Source organism: Lytechinus variegatus, chromosome 12, assembly GCF_018143015.1.
Source record: "Lytechinus variegatus isolate NC3 chromosome 12, Lvar_3.0, whole genome shotgun sequence".
Classification (NCBI taxonomy): Eukaryota; Metazoa; Echinodermata; class Echinoidea; order Temnopleuroida; family Toxopneustidae; genus Lytechinus; species Lytechinus variegatus.
This window is the reverse complement of record NC_054751.1, coordinates 15,301,941-15,319,131: the sequence shown is the minus strand read 5'-3', so window position 1 is coordinate 15,319,131 and position 17,191 is coordinate 15,301,941. Positions and strand designations below refer to the sequence as shown.

Below are 17,191 nucleotides of genomic sequence, written 5' to 3'. Positions count from 1 at the left end.
GTCGAGGGTGTTATTGTTATTTCTTTTTGCAGGTTGGGATCTTCAACTCTGTTCCTTCCTTGCTTTCTGGAATTGATTTATTAAGATTTTCGATTGATTATTGATTGATTAATTCTTCAATTCTCTTTCCTTTCTGTTCTGAATAAATTTCTTAATTGATATTTTATTCACAGGCGGATCTTAAAGCTCAATTCCTTTTTCCTTTTGTTCTGAATAAATTTCTTGATTGATATTTTATTCACAGGCGGATCTTAAAGCTCAGTTCCTTTTCCTTCTGTTCTGAATAAATTTCTTGATTGATATTTTATTCACAGGCGCATCCTAAAGCTCAATTCCTTTTCCTTTCTGTTCTGAATAAAATTCTTGATTAATATTTTATTCACAGACGCTTCGGGGATTGTTTAATTCGGCTTACGCAATTATACCTGATGATTGTTTGGTTATTCAATCCCCCCCCCAAAAAAAAAAAAAAAAAAAAAAAATTTTTGTTCTTTACAGGTGGGGTCTCCTTCCTGTTAGAAATTTTTTTGACCTGTCCCGGAATTGTTTTCTTCGTTCAATTCCCTCTTCCCTCCTAGTCTTATATATTTTTTTATTTCGACAGGCGGGCTCTACGATTCCCTTTGAGGATTTACTGTGTCGTTCTTCCTCTTGGAATCGTTACTAGAGACGTTCCTCCTTCCTCCTGTTCTGAATTTCTTTACCTTTCCACAGGAGGTTACTTTTTTTTTTTTTTTCCTCTTGGAAATTATCGTAAAATTTCTCTTATCTGGAATTATTTGTCTCTCAATCCCTTTTCTTCCTGCTCTGAAATGCTTGTTTTTGTGTTTCTTCGCAGGTGGAAACTTCGTTCTCTTCTGAACTTGCATTCATTTTGTTTCGAATTTTTCCTTCGGGCACAAAAAAAGAGAATATAGTAGGGGAACCTTGTAGGAGTTTCTTTTTTCAAAGTCTCCGACCTCCTTTTTCTTACAGGCAGATACCTAAACTATTCTTAGGTTCTTCTTCCTCCCTACCCCTCCCCTCTTGTTTTGTTCTGTTTGCTCAAACAAACTCCTTTTAGGAGGAGGGAAAGACCACTCCGGTCTCCACTTTTAATCTAAGCGAGATCTTTGTAAAAAAAAAAGGAAAAAGAAAAATTCTTGTTTTTCCTTTTTCAGGGTAGAGAGAGGTATCTTTGAATGGGACTAACACAGCCCCAGAGGACCTGGTGCCCTCCACGGGGACCGCCCCGATTGCAAGTTACAGAAGTCGGCCGCCTCCAGGCGAGCAGGAGGGACGCCGCGGTGAGCGCCCAGCGGCGGTGAGTATGAGGGTGCGTCGATCAGCATTCCGAATTTGCGGTCGGATGCTAAGAGAAGGAAGGCCGAGACTGTGGTGCCACGGTCTCGGACAAAGGAAAAAGTGGTAGCCAAGGCTTCCAAGCCTAAACTAGGTCCTGCCGCCGCAGCACCCATAGGGCTATGCGACCCACCGGCTACCGGGTCACCAGAAGTCCGGAGGGAGAGTGCGGTTCTCTCCCCCCGGCACAGGTCAGGATCTCTGCCGTATAAGTCGTCCTCCGTTGACAGCATCGGGAGAGATCGCCCAGCCCCTGACCGCGAGAGGCGTCACACAGACTGTAACCACAATCTGATCGTGACCACAATCTGACCCCGTCAGATTCGGGTGAAGTTTCGTTGTTGGCGGCCGCCCTGCCAGGGGCGGCAAATCGTAAGAGATCACCCGTGCCTCTTGTGCCTTCTTCTGCTCCGGCCACGCCGGCGGAGCCCGCAAAATAAGAAGAAGAGGTCGAAGGAGAGGTCGGCCAGCCCTGTTGCCATGGGCATTCCTCCTTCAGACCCTCTTATCGGTGGCCAGATGTTACAGTCATACATGTTATGCTGCTATATTCTGCTACCGCGAGAGGCGTCACACATCAGGCTGTGACCACAATCTGACCCCGTCAGATTCGGGTGAAGTTTCATTGTCGGCGGCCGCCCTGCCAGGGGCGGCAAATCGTAAGAAATCACCCGTGCCTCTCATGCCTTCTTCTGCCCCGGCCACGCCGGCGGAGCCCGCAGAAAGAGAAGAAGAAGAAGAGGTCGAAGGAGAGGTTGGCCAGCCCTGCTGCCATGGGCGTTCCTCCTTCAGACCCTTGTGTCGGTGGTCAGATGTTACAGCTATTCATGCTGCTACATTCTGCTACCGCGAGAGGCGTCACACATCAGACTGTGACCACAATCTGACCCCGTCAGATTCGGGTGAAGTTTCGTTGTTGACGGCCGCCCTGCCAGGGGCGGCAAATCGTAAGAAATCACCCGTGCCTCTTGTGCCTTCTTCTGCCCCGGCCACACCGGCGGAGGCCGCGAAGAAGAAGAGGTCGAAGGTGAGGTCGGCCAGCCCTGTTGCCATGGGCGTCCCTCCTTCAGACCCTTGTGTCGGTGGTCAGATGTTACAGCTATTCATGCTGCTCCATTCTGCTTTCGAGTAGTGCGGGTTCACCCCACCCTCGACGACGTCTACTCACCCCGCTGATGCCCCTGAGCATCAAGCGAGACAAGTGGGCAATAACCACCAGACACCCGGGAAATCCTCGAGCGATTCTGTTAAATCGCCAGCCAGTGCACCGACTAACCGGGTGCCCCAAGATCGCGTGTGCTTTCCAGCATTTTCGTCGATCTCAGAGCACGTGTCCCAGCCGACACGCGGGGCCACCCCGGCGCTTACTGGACAACCCCCCGGTTCAGTCCATAGAGCGAGACTCCCTTTACGAGGACAACCCCTATCCCGCGGTCGACTTTTCAGTAAGCGCTCAGGCGCTGCTTGACAAGTATCTACCTCACATCTACCCTCCGAGCGGGGGTATTGATGAAGCAAGGGAGTCCATATTTTCTCGCCCCGCCTCTTCAGGCGCTCCGAGCTCAATCGGCCGAATTGGGGGTCTCGGAGAGTGACGGGGTCGCTCTAGACGAGGCGGCTCCTACGACGAGGAAGCCGCCAGCTCCGTGGGTGTAAACCCACCCCCGCTCTGCTGCTGCCCGGAAGCGCCAGGCTCCGGCGCCGCCGTCTCGAAATTTTCAAGCCTCTCGAGGCTAGCGAGAAGGCAGAGGCAGGGGGGGGGCGATTATTATGCAGGTACTCCCGAATTCGCCCTCTACGTCAAGCTCACATACGGCGACGACTCCTTCAGCGGTAACTCTCTCCATTCTTCCCCCTAAGCGGGCCCGTAGATTGGAGGTATGAATCTCTTACATACCGCATGCCGCACTTCTCTCGTGAGAATGTTTGGCTGCTTTGAGAGGACAACCTATCACGTCCGCGGACCGTCCGCCCAGGCGACGGGACCGTCGCTTTTCTGGCCTGAACCTCACTTTCTATTCGAAAGTAAGGGTGCCCTGTCTTACTTAGCTCCTACCCTTGCAACGCCAGAGTCAGGGCTAGTACAGACACCCGTTCTCCAGCGATCGCCGCTGAAGAGAGGGCGACTCTGATATGAGCACCATCACCGCTCAGCGGTATGTCTCACTATCTCATAGCTCTCCGAGCTTATGAGTATGTATAGCGGATCTGAATGTCACGGCGATTAAAAGTTCTCCTGTGCTTAATAATCGCTATGCCTTCACCACCCGGTGCATTATGGTTATGTTAACCTATTTGTCTCGTATTCGGGCGGCTCGTACGAACCCTGCCCGAGCTGCCATCACCGGTCGTCCCCCCGGACACCGCCGGCAGCACCCGCACCGAATACGTGGAAGGAATCAGCTTTTCATATGCTAGATATCCCTCCTGTTGACATCCACAGCTGTTCCCCGAGTCTTTCCCGGTTGGGTAAACATCATCTCGGAGGAAAGTAACCGCCGTACATCTCATGAGATTGTTGGCTATGTACGCGCGTTCAAACTTGTTTAAAGCCCCAGGATTCTCTGTCGGCATTCTATGCCTACTTTCTGGGCACACCCACCGTACCGGGTCGGCGAGTTCACACCAAACTGTACACCGCCAGACCATCGGTCGAGCTCTAACTGTCTATCTTATAGACTGCCCTCTATGTGGGTCAATCTTGCGGGCGTCTCCGCCGCTCCCTCCTTGTGCGGAGTGGTCTACGGTGGATGTCTTTACCGTGCCCGTTAGTCGAATCGGCTTCTTTCTTAGAAATTTTTTCACGGCACACTCGAGTCGCCCCGCATGCTGCTTTCATCCTCCTTCCATGCAAGGCATGTGGCCAGGGTCACCGCACGACCGAGGATGATGTAACAGTGGATGGATGTATGCTTATGCCTTCCTAACCACGATCACTACGACCCGCCTTCTCTCGGGCCGACTGTGGATGAGCCTCTCCATGTAAGTGATTTACTTCACTGGAGTTCTTTTAGAAATTTAGATTCTCATCCCCCGCTGCTTAGGGCGTCATTTTTGCCGCCCCCCGCAGCTTTTTGGAGCTCCTTATCTTACCGATATCGGACTGTTCCACGCTGCCGCAACCGGCGCCGGCGGTGCTCGCTCTTACGATCACCTGAGAAACAGGCCTTGTGACTGTTTTCATAAACAACTGGTTCTCACCGCAGACTGATGGAAATTTTGTGATTACTTCCTCAAGTCTCCTTCGCTTGTTTCTTCAAGCGAGGACTTCGACACTCTTAGCCAGTTTCCGTCCCTAACTTGATAGGACAGGGCCGTTGCTACCTCATTCGATTCCGTTGGGAATGTAACGGTTGAGGTATCATATCTGGCGATGTCTGTTCGTTTAGAGCATCTCTTGATGGTCGTTTACACGTAATATCGTGACAGATTTTTTTCGCCAGCTCCCTCTGGCGTACACTTGCTGCTGCTAGGGATTCCCCCGCCCAGCGGACAGCCATCGCAGCCTAGCCTCACGGGCTCTCTCGGCGATGGTGGCTTGAGCCAAGCCACCTCTTCCACCGCGGGCACTGCACCCTCAGATGGGTGCTTCAATCAGTATGGGAGAAAGGGGATCCTGAGTTCTCTCTCGATCACTCGGTCTAACACACTTTTGTCGTGATGTGTACCGCGCTGTATCCCTGACACGCCCGGTTGAGCTGTTTTGACCAGACTGCTCTATTCTACATAGGCAACATGTCCGCGGCATTCCTTATTAACGGGATGGCACTCAGTCGCTTTCTCGACCCTTGTCTGCCTTACGAGTGGTTTTCTTCCTAAATCCCTACTCTCCGTCGTTCCTAGTCCCCTTCGGACCGCTAGTAACTTTTTACCACAGCTCTCTATCAGAATTCTGCAGATTTCTGCCCTCACGCATTTGAGACAGATATCGAATTCTGGGCGCTTTCTCCCACGCGGAGGCTTAATTCTGAGATATCTCGCCTTCTCAGATTGGTCGATTGATCACTTACTGAGCCTTAAAAGCTTCAGTTTTCCGATCACGATTCTTGTTGAAATTTTCAACAAATTTCAATTCTTACGCTCTAGTCAGCAGGTGATGTTGTTCTCCTGACACTAGGCCGAGGGCCCATGATACTTAGTATTCCTGAGTATACAGGGCATTCCTCTCGAGGACATTTTTGAGGGCCGCCTTTTGGCGCTCAACTAACTCCTTCACTTCTTTCTACTTGAAGGACATTCCGTCCAGCGAGGCGAGATTTGCTGCTTCGGCGCTTAAAGCAGCTGCGGCTTTTTCCCCCTCTCCCTAAATTTCGTTGTTTTTGTTTTTTCTTTTAAATTTTCTTAGGCTTACAATTGAAAACATGCCTCCCTACGGTTTGAGTCTGTGCTGGTCTAGCAAATCAAGTAGATGTATGGAGTTATTGAAGTAAATTATGAAAATACTTACCTGATTTTCTTATTTACGAGATAACTCATACATCTACTTGATACCCTCCCACCGACCCTCCGCCTTGCGTAGCAACATGTTTCAACGTATGGGCTTGCGAAAGGTGAGGAAGATGGACGCTAATTGCGCGGTGATCATGGGTAGTAAGCCTGAACGGGAGAGGGCGCGCTCGCGCTTTTTAAATCCTTGGGAGTTCTATTCGGGTATGGCAGTCCAGAGGGCTGAACTAGCAAATCAAGTAGATGTATGAGTTATCTCGTAAATAAGAAAATCAGGTAAGTATTTTCATAATTTCTTCCAGAATCCTTTGGCACATATGTTGTATTTATTCAAACAGACACTTTGGGTGGCCATTTCATTGGATTCTGTACGAACTCATTTTGATATCGTTACCACAACTGGCATTTACCTTTAAATACAAATGAATAGGCAATAAAAGTATAAGAATTTGATATTTTGATAAACTTTTCTGAATGCAGAGGCTTTACGGATCAAAAACTACCAAACATACATTATGCCCACATAACCCAAAGGTTAGTGATTGACTGTATGCTTGCTTTTCACGATTGATTGTACATTGTCATTGCAATCATTCATATAAGAAAAAAATGAGTGCTAAGCTTCGTGTAATGGGCCCCCCGGTGTGTCCAAGCCTCTTCAGTGAATCATTCTTTGTCATGGAAACCTTCAATAGGAATATGTACATTTTTGTAATTTTCATCTTTTGTTACGAGTAATGCATTTCTCACTTTTCTTGAATGTAGGGAGGTCCTTACTTCGATCTACTTCATGGTGTGTTAGGAGCTTATGCATGCTACAGACCAGATGTGGGATATGTAAGTTAAACCTCGGGGGAAAGACTGAGATTTCAGGTCACCACACACCTTGCAACTGATATATGGCCTGATTTTGGAAGGAGCATCATTTTGCATATTTTCATATAATATAATCAAATAGAATGTTCTTATTTGGGGTTGAGAATAAGTATTAGAATAAGAAGTTTGATTGATCGCAAGTCTTCAATTAGCAGTATGATGATGTTATAAGCCCAATAAGGAAAGCAAAGCAACCAGTAACCACAAGAAATCAGATATCAGGAAATAATATATGATACTTTTCATAAGAGGAAATCAATTTTATTTCATTCCTATCGTTATTTTCACTAATTCTAATTTGATAATTGAAAAGGAGGTCACTCTTATCAGCTGTATTTCTGTAGGAATATGGCTGGCGCTTTCATTTGCTTTGTAGCCTTTAAACACTTTAGACAGTTATTGCAGGTAATCAGATACTTGCAGAGTATAAGGAAATAATAAAGTATACTTTTCAGAAGAGGAAATCAATTCGAAAATTGAATTCATTATAGTTGTTTTCATTTTTGTTCACTGTAATTTTAAATCTAATTGATAGGTGCAAGGGATGTCATTCATAGCAGCTGTGTTTCTGCTGTATCTTGACGTAGCTGACGCTTTCATTTGCTTCGCCAACCTACTCAACAAGTCTTGCCAGCTAGCTTTCTTTAGGCTTGATCAACAAGTTGTAAGTTTTTTACCGTTCCTTCTAGTTTTTGTCTCACCTGTATAGCAGAGTGAGACTACAGACGCCGCTTTTCCGATGGCGGCGGCGTCGACATCAAATCTTAATCTAAGGTTAAGTTTTTGAAATGACAGCATAACTTAGAAAGTATATGGACCTAGCTCATGATACTTGGCCATAAGGTTAATCAAGTATTACTGAATATCCTGCCTGAGTCTTATGTCACATGACCAAGGTCAAAAGTCATTTAGGGTCAATTAACTTAGACCATGTTGGGGAATCAACATCAAAATCTTAAAGTTTTTGAAATGTCATCATAACTTAGAAAATGTATGGACCTAGTTCATGAAACTTGGACATAAGGTTAATCAAGTATCACTGAATATCCTGCATGAGTTTCACGTCACATGACCAAGGTCAAAGGTCATTTTAGGGTCAATGAACTTTGGCTGAGTTGGGGGTATCTGTTGAATTACCATCATAACTTTGAAATTTTGTGGATTTGATTCATGAAACTTGGACATGATAGTAATCAAGTATCACTGAACATCCTGTGCACATTTTAGGTCACATGACCAAGGTCAATGAACTTTGGCCATAGTGGGTGTATCTGTTGAATTACCATCATAACTTTGAAAGTTTATGGATCTGACTCATGAAACTTGGACATAAGAGTAATTGACCATCCTGTGCGAGTTTCAGGTCACATGATCAAGGTCCAATTTCATGTAAGGTCAAGGAACTTTGGCCACGTTGGGGGCATTTGTTGAATTACCATCATATCTCTGTAAGTTTATTGGTCTTGTTCATAAAACGTGGACATAAGAGTAACCAAGTATCACTGAACATCTTGTGCGAGTTATAGTAGTTTTCAAAGTCAGCACTGCTGCTATATTGAATCGCGTGATGCAGGTAAGACCGCCAGAGGCATTCCACTTGTTCTGTTTAACTGTTGACATTTTTATAGTGTCTTTGCAAAGAAGTTACAGATTTCTATAATTCAAACCTGTGAGATTTTCATCAATAAATGAAATAAAAGAAACCTGTAATTTCAACTCTTAATGATAAGTATTTTGCTTCTTATGAATGGGTTGACTGTTTTCACAGATTTTGGATTCTGCTCAGTCTGGCTCACACCTTTTCGTTTCCTGCTACGTATTGCCCGAATGCAGAGAGCATTCAGAGGCAACACAACAGAACAAGCTTATGCAAGTTCAATATGCAAACTAGTGCAGAATCCTTGCATTCTACCTCGGATGTTTGACATTTTTTTTAAACATCTGCCACTGAACACAACCAAAATCCATACAGAGGCGAGTGGTGACGAGCAAATTCTAGTAAGGATTTGCGGGTACACGCAACGAGCAATAGCGAGCAGTTTGTGCTTGCATTAACGCAGCGTTTCTGTTTGATTTTCCTTGACTACCGTGCTTTAGCTCGCATCACCTCTCTTGACTGTGTGCAACTCTGTATGAGCTGCGACGAGCTTGTACGCGAAAGTGTGATTGCAACGTAATATTTTTTGCTGCGTCAGGCTGCGTATTGCATTAATATGCAATTTAAACTGCAAAGCTGTGAGCCACGCTGTAAAATCATTATTTTATGGTTGGCCACATGATTGAAAATAGAAAAAAATACAAAAATGCACAGAACAAAGAAATAGAAAAGACAATGAAATCACAAACTTCTTATGGTGACTGAGTGGTAGAGCGCCCGGCTCATAAGCGTAAGGTCTTGGGTTCAATCATCAACAGAGTCCAACTAAAGGCTTATCAAATTTGACCTTCTACCTCATTATAGTACTTGGATGTATGACAAGGGTTATACATTTTGCATTATGAAAATTTTGGGGCCAAATGGAAAACAGCTGAATTGCTTCCATGAACGAATAAGAATTATTATTAATATTATTAATTGATCCATCATTTTTTTTCCTTTTTCCCACAGATGCAATCCTACTTCAATGCCTTTGAGGAGTATTTTCAAGACAATCTCCCTCGTCTCTTTGCTCACTTTGATGAACTTGGCATCTCACCAGACCTATACATCATTGACTGGTATGATTTAATCTGCCTTCACTCTTCAACTTTGAACAGTCATTAATATTCTATTTTTATAATATGCACTAAGATAATGAATATGGATAATACCATCAGTCAAGTTGTATGATGATACTAAAATGGCAATAGAGTGTTGCCAATTTGTTTTTTTTAAACAGTGATCTTATTGTTTTCAATGCATTGCCAATTTAGAGTATGTAATGATTAGCTTAAGTTTGACCACATCTCCACATCATTGACTGGTACATTTGCTTAAATTTGAAGGTCACCCTCACAAGAAGTTGATTGTAAAAGTAACAGAAAATTTTGAATATTGGTGAAGGTTTTTAGAAAAAAAGCTTCAAAGATTACAAAGAATTTAAAAGATTTTCAAGGGAAATTGAAGAATTATGTCAACACTTTTGGAGAATTTTGTGACAATTTTCAGGGGAAAAAATGAAGTTTTCAAAATTTCTTTCAAATGACCATCTACTATGAAACAGAGATCCAGTCCTCTTTCTGTGAAGTACATATTGGGTATGAAGTCACACACTGTTTGATTTCGACCATGAGATGGTGCTTTTCAGTGAGTAGAAGCTTTAGTAGATATATGTGTGGGAAAAATGAAGAGAATAGCTGAAGAATTATTCAATTGTTATCATTGTTTGACCATGTAGGATGTACACTCTGTACAGTAAGTCGTTACCTCTGGACGTGGCCTGTAGGGTCTGGGATGTGTTCTTCAGAGATGGGGAAGAACTGCTCTTCAGAACGGCTTTAGGTGAGTGTCTGCCATCATATATTGGGTACAGCCGGACCTGTCTATGATGATCACTCGAAGGGGAATAGAAGAGTGGTCTTATGAGTTTTTGTGGACAGGTTCCTGCAGTACAATTATAACTGTTTATAAAATTGGTGTGATGAGCAGATGGTCTGTGTGGACAGGCTTCTTTAGTACATGTTTTATGAATGGAGAAAATCACCAACAGAGACCAAACTTTTGTTGTTCTCTATAGACAGGTGGTCACTGGATCAGGTTTATGTACATTTCAATTGTTTATTTCTACTTTTTATCTATATTTAGATAATGTTGAATGTTTAGGAGGGTGGTTTCATTATACCCCTGCCAAACAAAGTTTGAAGGGGGTATATACATGTACTAGGAATCAGTGTACAGTCTTGCGCATCGAATTACTTCCTCAGTTATTAACCAATTCTCATAAAACTTGGCACACATATTGGTGTTGGGGTAAAGATGTGCATGGCATATTTTTTCATTTGTTGGAAGTCGTGTTGTCATGGTAATAACATGACTTGTCAAAAAATTTAGCAAAAATATTGCAGTTTGAACTGCTTCATCTGTTTTTAACCAACTCTCATGATGTTTAGCTGACACATTGGTCTTTAGGTGATACTAGGCAAGACATATTTTTACCATGTGTTGGAAACTGTTACTATGGTATTGGCGTTCAGCGGGTGTATTAATCACCTTCAGTGATAGATCTAGTTTCTTTTTAAAAGCCAAAATCATGAGAAGATATCGCTCGATAAACTTCATTCTGCAATTGAAACAAGTGATTTTCTCAAAGAGATGTTTGCACTGATATTTCCTCAGAAGGGCAATTGTATTGGGTGTCCCTGGTGGCACCTGTTGAAAATCTTGTAGTGTGCCAAGGTTATTACTGAGTTCTTACGTGACTTATCTGATAACCATGTTGATCGTGGACTATGAAACATAAGGTGGTTTCAAACCGCCTCGATCATAAGAATCCCCGTTAAATTACGAGAAATTTCTTAGGCTAAAAAATACCCATTAATTATTCTTGCATTCACATCGCCCTAAAACATACCCTTCGGGATAAGTTCCTGAAGTTACAAACATGCGCAGTATGGTCTGATAAGCAAGCAAGGTGCAAGATTCAAAATGACTAGCTCAGCATGCCACCCAACATGCTAGGCCAAAAGTTCCCGTAAATTGCTTTCACATTGCCATAATACCTGCGACCTTGGAAAAATCCCTGCAAAAGTTCTCGTAGTTTCGCCAAGTACCTACTATTTAGCGGGCATTTTCTTTCGGGGAAATTACGCGTAGTTTGCTTTCACATTACCAAGATACCTGGGTCATGGGTTTGATTCCCAGCCATAGCGTATTTTCCTGCAACAAGGAATTCATCCACAGTGTGCTGCATTCCACCCAAGTGAGGTAAATGGGTACCGGCAGGAAGTAATTCCTCAAAAAGCTGTGTGCACCTGAATAGGTAGCCTAGCTTAATAGCGGGGGTAATAATAGTAGCAGGGCTCTTTGGGAGAACAGTTTTCAGAACTGAAGTGGCTATCCTGGGTAAATATACCGTTAATATTATTATTACTTTTATCGGCAAAACCGTCTTCAGACTGACCAAAGCTATGACATTATTTTTAATGGCATACCATCTGTTGGTTTTGAATATGTTTCTTTGGTATGACTGTAGTATAACTCATTATGATTCAGTTCTTGGTTTGATACACCTGGTAAAAATCTCATAGTGTGAAAGTGTCATTACTTCTTAAATGTACTTCTTGATGATGATGATTACTAACTCCATAATGATTGTGTCTTTGACATGTCAGGTATCCTATCCCTCTATGAGGAGGTCCTGCTCAACATGGACTTCATCCAGGCTGCACAGTTCCTCACCAACATCCCTGTCACCATAGACAGCGACAAGCTCTTCAAGCACATCGGCAGCATCGACATGCACCAGAAGAAGTTTGGCCAGATCCTCATGCAGCACTTGTCGTCCAACCTTGCCAATCAGTCTGGAAGCTAGTGAAAAAGTTGCTGTCGGGACTGTGCAACAGGTCAGGTTCAATCCCGTGTTTTCATGTCTGGGACTGGACAGAGTATATTTCAAGAATGCCAGTCTCAGGGTCTCCTAGACCTTGTGAAGAAACTGGCTTCACCCCACTCATAATCTACTGTGTAATTCAGAGATAGAAACTTGTTAAGTAGTTTCTATCAAAACTCTGGACAGATTTGGAAGCTGGCTTCATTCCCACCCTTAGGCTACATAGTATTCCATAGATGCTATTCCTAATGGCTCTACCAATCTCCTCGATAATGGAGTATTTCAGAGGCTTCAGTACTCGCTTCATCAAAATATCAGATGTTCAAGATCACAGACATCCAATAGGTTCTGACTGAACTATTTGTGGGCATTTCTATGGCAGTAGATTATGATGTTTCTATATTATACAGAAAAGATAAAAAATTCTACATTTGTTTCCAGTTGAGCATTTCATGAAAATCGGTCAGTGATTTTCACTATTTGTTATAAGCTACTGAAATCCTTGCATCTGATTGACTCAGAGCAAATTTGTCAATGAAAATCAGAGACAAGATACAGTCCCCTGTACCTTAATGCCTCAATGACCGAAAACTCACATAGAATGTATGATTTACTCAAAGCTGGCAATATTTAGAAAGAAAGGGTTAAGAGCTGTTTCTGATGCACAGTCATGTAGGTTTCACTGTTTCAGCATATATAATTTAGTAAGCAATACCTCAATAGAATACAATATATATATATAGGTCAGTGTATTTTGTAAATCCTAAAATTGTTTACCTGCTAAGAGATACGACTGGTTTTAAACCATCATGCTAATGCTGTGTACAGCACAGACACATTTTGCTCTTTTCTAGCTTTCTTGCTTTCTTTTGTCAATTTGGGGCAGAATAAAGGTTAAATAGCGGCATTCAATTTAGATTGGACCAAAAACAGTAAAGCACGTTGAACAATTTTTCTCAGTTTTGGCATGAGTGCAATGAAATTTCTCTGGGTTCTGTGTCGCATTCAATACTTGCACTGCAGGCTTGGTCTGAGATCATGTTGAATTGATTACTAAAGGCAAATGACATGATTGAAAAAGAAAGATATGAATAAAAATATATTTCATGATTCAAATACTTTGATTATTCAAATGTTTTTTTGCACATCAAACCCATTAATAAAAATGCTATGACTAGCATCACTTGAAAGCATATCACTAACTTTTATGGGAGAGTAGATTGTAATTTGCTAACCCCCAAATTATGAGAATGACTGGAAAGAACTGTTATGAAATTGGATCCATTATCAGCATTCTTGGGGGAGAACTGGAAAAAAAAACTATTAAAGTTGCATCCACAGAGCACTGCTAGCTGGCTTCCCCTCAGCTTCATGCCTTTTTGATCAGGGAAATTGAGGTTATCACTGCACCATGGATGGAATATTTATTCTGTCTCTTTTCACCCTAAATGCATGATTCTAGGACATCATTGAATTAATGCCTATATATACTCTGACCTCTATCAAGCTCTGCATAGCACACATTCTTTCTCTCTCTGAAAAAGTTTGTTTATTCTGTTTCATGATACTTTCATGAGTATTTTGCTACCAATGATGACCTGAAATGGTAAGATTTATGTGACAAATTTGTTTAGATTATAGACTGATTTGTATAAGAGAAAAGTGTAAAAATATATTTCATTGATATATTATTACAAAGGCATACCGGTGTTTCCAAATTCATGACTCTTTTAGTGGGATTCCTGAGATATAGAATCTCTGATGCATAGGCCTCTAACTTGAACTTGCCTTAATACAAGAAAATAATAGTTTGACAATTAGCTAATATTAGAGTAAAATATACTTACTATATATTCCTCAATTAATTAGTATAAGTAACTGACAATTGAAAAGATATTTAAATAGCTTACTTTTAAAAGGTTTAGTACATGAAACGGCTACAAAATGACTGCAGATCAGAGAATTTGTCCATTTTGCAGTTTTACTCACTGTTTATGAAATTAATTTTAAAAAGTTTATAAGTAATTATAAGGAATATGATTGATTATGCTCTGTTTATTTTTAGAACAAATATTTGTCATCCCTATTTGAATATGAAAGTCTGATTTATGTATTTTCATTATTGTGAATCTTGGATTGTGAAAGTTATGTATCCCTTACGGAAGATGTTGATCATCATACTAGTAGAGAATCGCTATAGAAGTTGATCTGTTGTCTCTCTCAGTTTGCCACCTCGTGGGACAACAGATCAACTCAAGTATCCCTTGATTGCATATCAGAATAATTTGTCATTGAAAAAATCTAAGCCCAATAAGGTTGTAGTGTTAAGGTGGTAGGCATTGAATGTGTTCTCATGGTATCATTTCAATATTAAAGTATTCCTGCATTAAATGATTGAAAATTACCCTTTAACCACCATAAGATGGCACTATTTTGTTCTTTTCATGTTTTCCTTTATGTCCCAATCCCCTTGGAATGATAGTATTTTCATAGATTTCAAAATACAAGTGTACCATGAAGGTTTTTATCTTTTATTGCCCATGATTAAAGTCCTCCAAATATATTCTGCCATACTTTGGCAAAAGGAAGCGAGTTACAAAAATAATTTCTTGTAAATGAGCAATGTAGGTGTCAATGCAATTGAACAGCATATTTTCTTCAATATCTTTCCGCAGAATGATAATTTCTTCTCCAAATTTTGCCTGAACATGCAACATACTAAGGGTGTTTCAGAAACAACATTACCTCAGATTTGACTATTTGACTGATGTTTCACTTGCTTCCTTTTGCCAAAGTTCGGCATTTTTTAATTTTTCATGTTTATTTAATGGACTTAATACTTTTATGGACTGTCGACTATGAATGCTATGTTGTATTGTACAAAGCATGAGTCAAATGTTTAATGTTCGTACTCAATGTATGCTATTATTTTCTATATTCTGGTTATTCTACAACTCTTTATATTCATTTTTCATTTTGGTTATCTTTATGTCATTCCTTCGTTGTATATTTAATGGATGGTTATATACATAAACTGTATTTTGGATTTTAAAATATGCATGTCCGAAAAGTAGCTTGGGTGCAAGCCCTGCTCCACGATCTGATGCGCAGACTCCGGGCTCAAGGCCTGGTAATGCCTATTGGAAAGTTGTGTTATAGGTTTAGTCCCAGATGTGAATAATAATTTCTAATAGCAAATTGCCATTTGGTCTACACCTGCTTGGTCTACTTTCCATTTTGTCTAATCCAACATGGTCTCATCATAATCCGACCATTGGTCTAATTTGCCAATAAGCCCATTTACCGTTCTGTCGAATTTCCAGTTAGTCTGTAACCTTTTGTATTATTTGCAATTTATTTGTTATCAATTGCAAGTAAGTTTTTTATAATGCCTCCCCAGAGTTATCATATTATATGCAACTTTATTTTTCCCCAATATTACTTTTCCTTTACCCCAGTAGTCAACCAAAAAAAGAAATAAATAAAACAAAAAAATATATAAAGATAGATATAACTATGTATATTGAGCCGATATTGTGTATGTTAACAATATGAAATGTAATTTTGATATTTTGTGAGAAAGTGATCTTTTTAAAGTGATATTTGTAGATGTGCTGCCAACGAGATAAGGATAAATGGTTGAGAGTTCTCGACAACGAAGTGAAAAACTAAATCAAGTATTTTCTTTTCCTCACACTTTTTTAAGGATTTGTGGTAGCATGATATTTACTATGGATGCAATAACGTGTAAACTGTTTATACTCTTTGCATATAATGTACTTGTATCTATATATATGTAAATGATGGAGATTAATACAAGTGACATATATAAGATGTGATTTAATATATGTATGTTAAAATATTGATATATGAAATTCTAATGCTGGTGTGATGTTATTGTTTGTATTATTTCTTTTTAAAATGGTATCCTGCATCTCACCCATCCTCTCCTCTCACACCTCTATTATCTCTCTCTCTTTCTCTCATATCATTTCTCCCTAACCCCCCTCTCTCTCGCTCCCTCTCATATCATTTCTCTCTACCCCCCCTCTCTCTCTCTCTCTCTCTCTCTCTGTCCGTATGTGTTTGTCTCTCCATTCCTAGCTGTGTGTTTGTTTCCCTTTGTCTCCCTCTCTCTCTCCTATTCTGCCCCTTAATATTCTTATTTCTTATCCATTTTATCTTCTGTCAAAGAACATTTCTTTCACTGGCAGTTCTGATATTTTAAGATATGAAATATATGTATTAGATTAAAATATATAGCCTACATTTTGAATCAGACTTGAAATATGATTTGGAAATCCTGACGAGATATGAAATATATTAGATATAGTGATTTAATGGAAATGTACTAGAACTATGTTTATTTTAGTTTATTGCACTTGAACTTAGTAAACCTATGATTCATGTTTATCAAAATTGTACTTGATATCCTAGTGCAGACATTAAAAAATTAGTCAACATAAGAAAGAGAAAACACAAACAAATGTATATTTCTCTCATTCTTTGTTGATATTTATGTTCTTGTAACTCAGAATTATTAGCTATAATTTTGAATCTTATATTGAGATGTTCCTCCCATGTTATAGTTTCCTTTGCTCCTATTTAGAATGATGATATCATCAAAACATAAAGAGAACATATATGATCCCCTTTGAGAAATTGATGAAGCACAATTTGTTATGTTCAATGTACTAGGTAATTCTGATGTGTAGTACCTTTTATAGGTAATTTTTCCTGTGTTAAACTGCCTATATATTGACAATGCTAAATCATTATTTTTCAAGATCATTAAGCATGGAAACAGATTGTGTGGAATAATCGTGGACTTGTTTCATATTCTATGACAATTTTTTTATTTTATCTTTTTTTTTTTGTTTAATTGAGAGATCAACACCAAGTGTTGGCACATAGTACTAAACTATTCCAAAAGGTAAAATCAAGTTGGATAAAGGTGTGTATGATTTTCATGTTTTTGATTCTGAATTGATATGCATGTG

The 17,191-nt window shown here is 40.7% G+C and overlaps 1 protein-coding gene across 1 annotated transcript in view; it reads left to right on the top strand.

The window, feature by feature from the left end:
• The window catches only part of LOC121425739 (TBC1 domain family member 14-like), a 53,313-nt gene extending 37,276 nt beyond the window's left edge, over nucleotides 1-16,037 (top strand). Inside the window, exons 8-12 of the mRNA XM_041621920.1 lie at nucleotides 6,553-6,624; nucleotides 7,199-7,327; nucleotides 9,272-9,381; nucleotides 10,041-10,144; nucleotides 11,974-16,037. Coding sequence (XP_041477854.1) covers nucleotides 6,553-6,624; nucleotides 7,199-7,327; nucleotides 9,272-9,381; nucleotides 10,041-10,144; nucleotides 11,974-12,173 — 615 coding nt within the window. The 3' untranslated portion in view covers nucleotides 12,174-16,037. The remainder of the gene's footprint in view (nucleotides 1-6,552; nucleotides 6,625-7,198; nucleotides 7,328-9,271; nucleotides 9,382-10,040; nucleotides 10,145-11,973) is intronic.
• The last annotated feature ends 1,154 nt before the right edge of the window (nucleotides 16,038-17,191 follow it).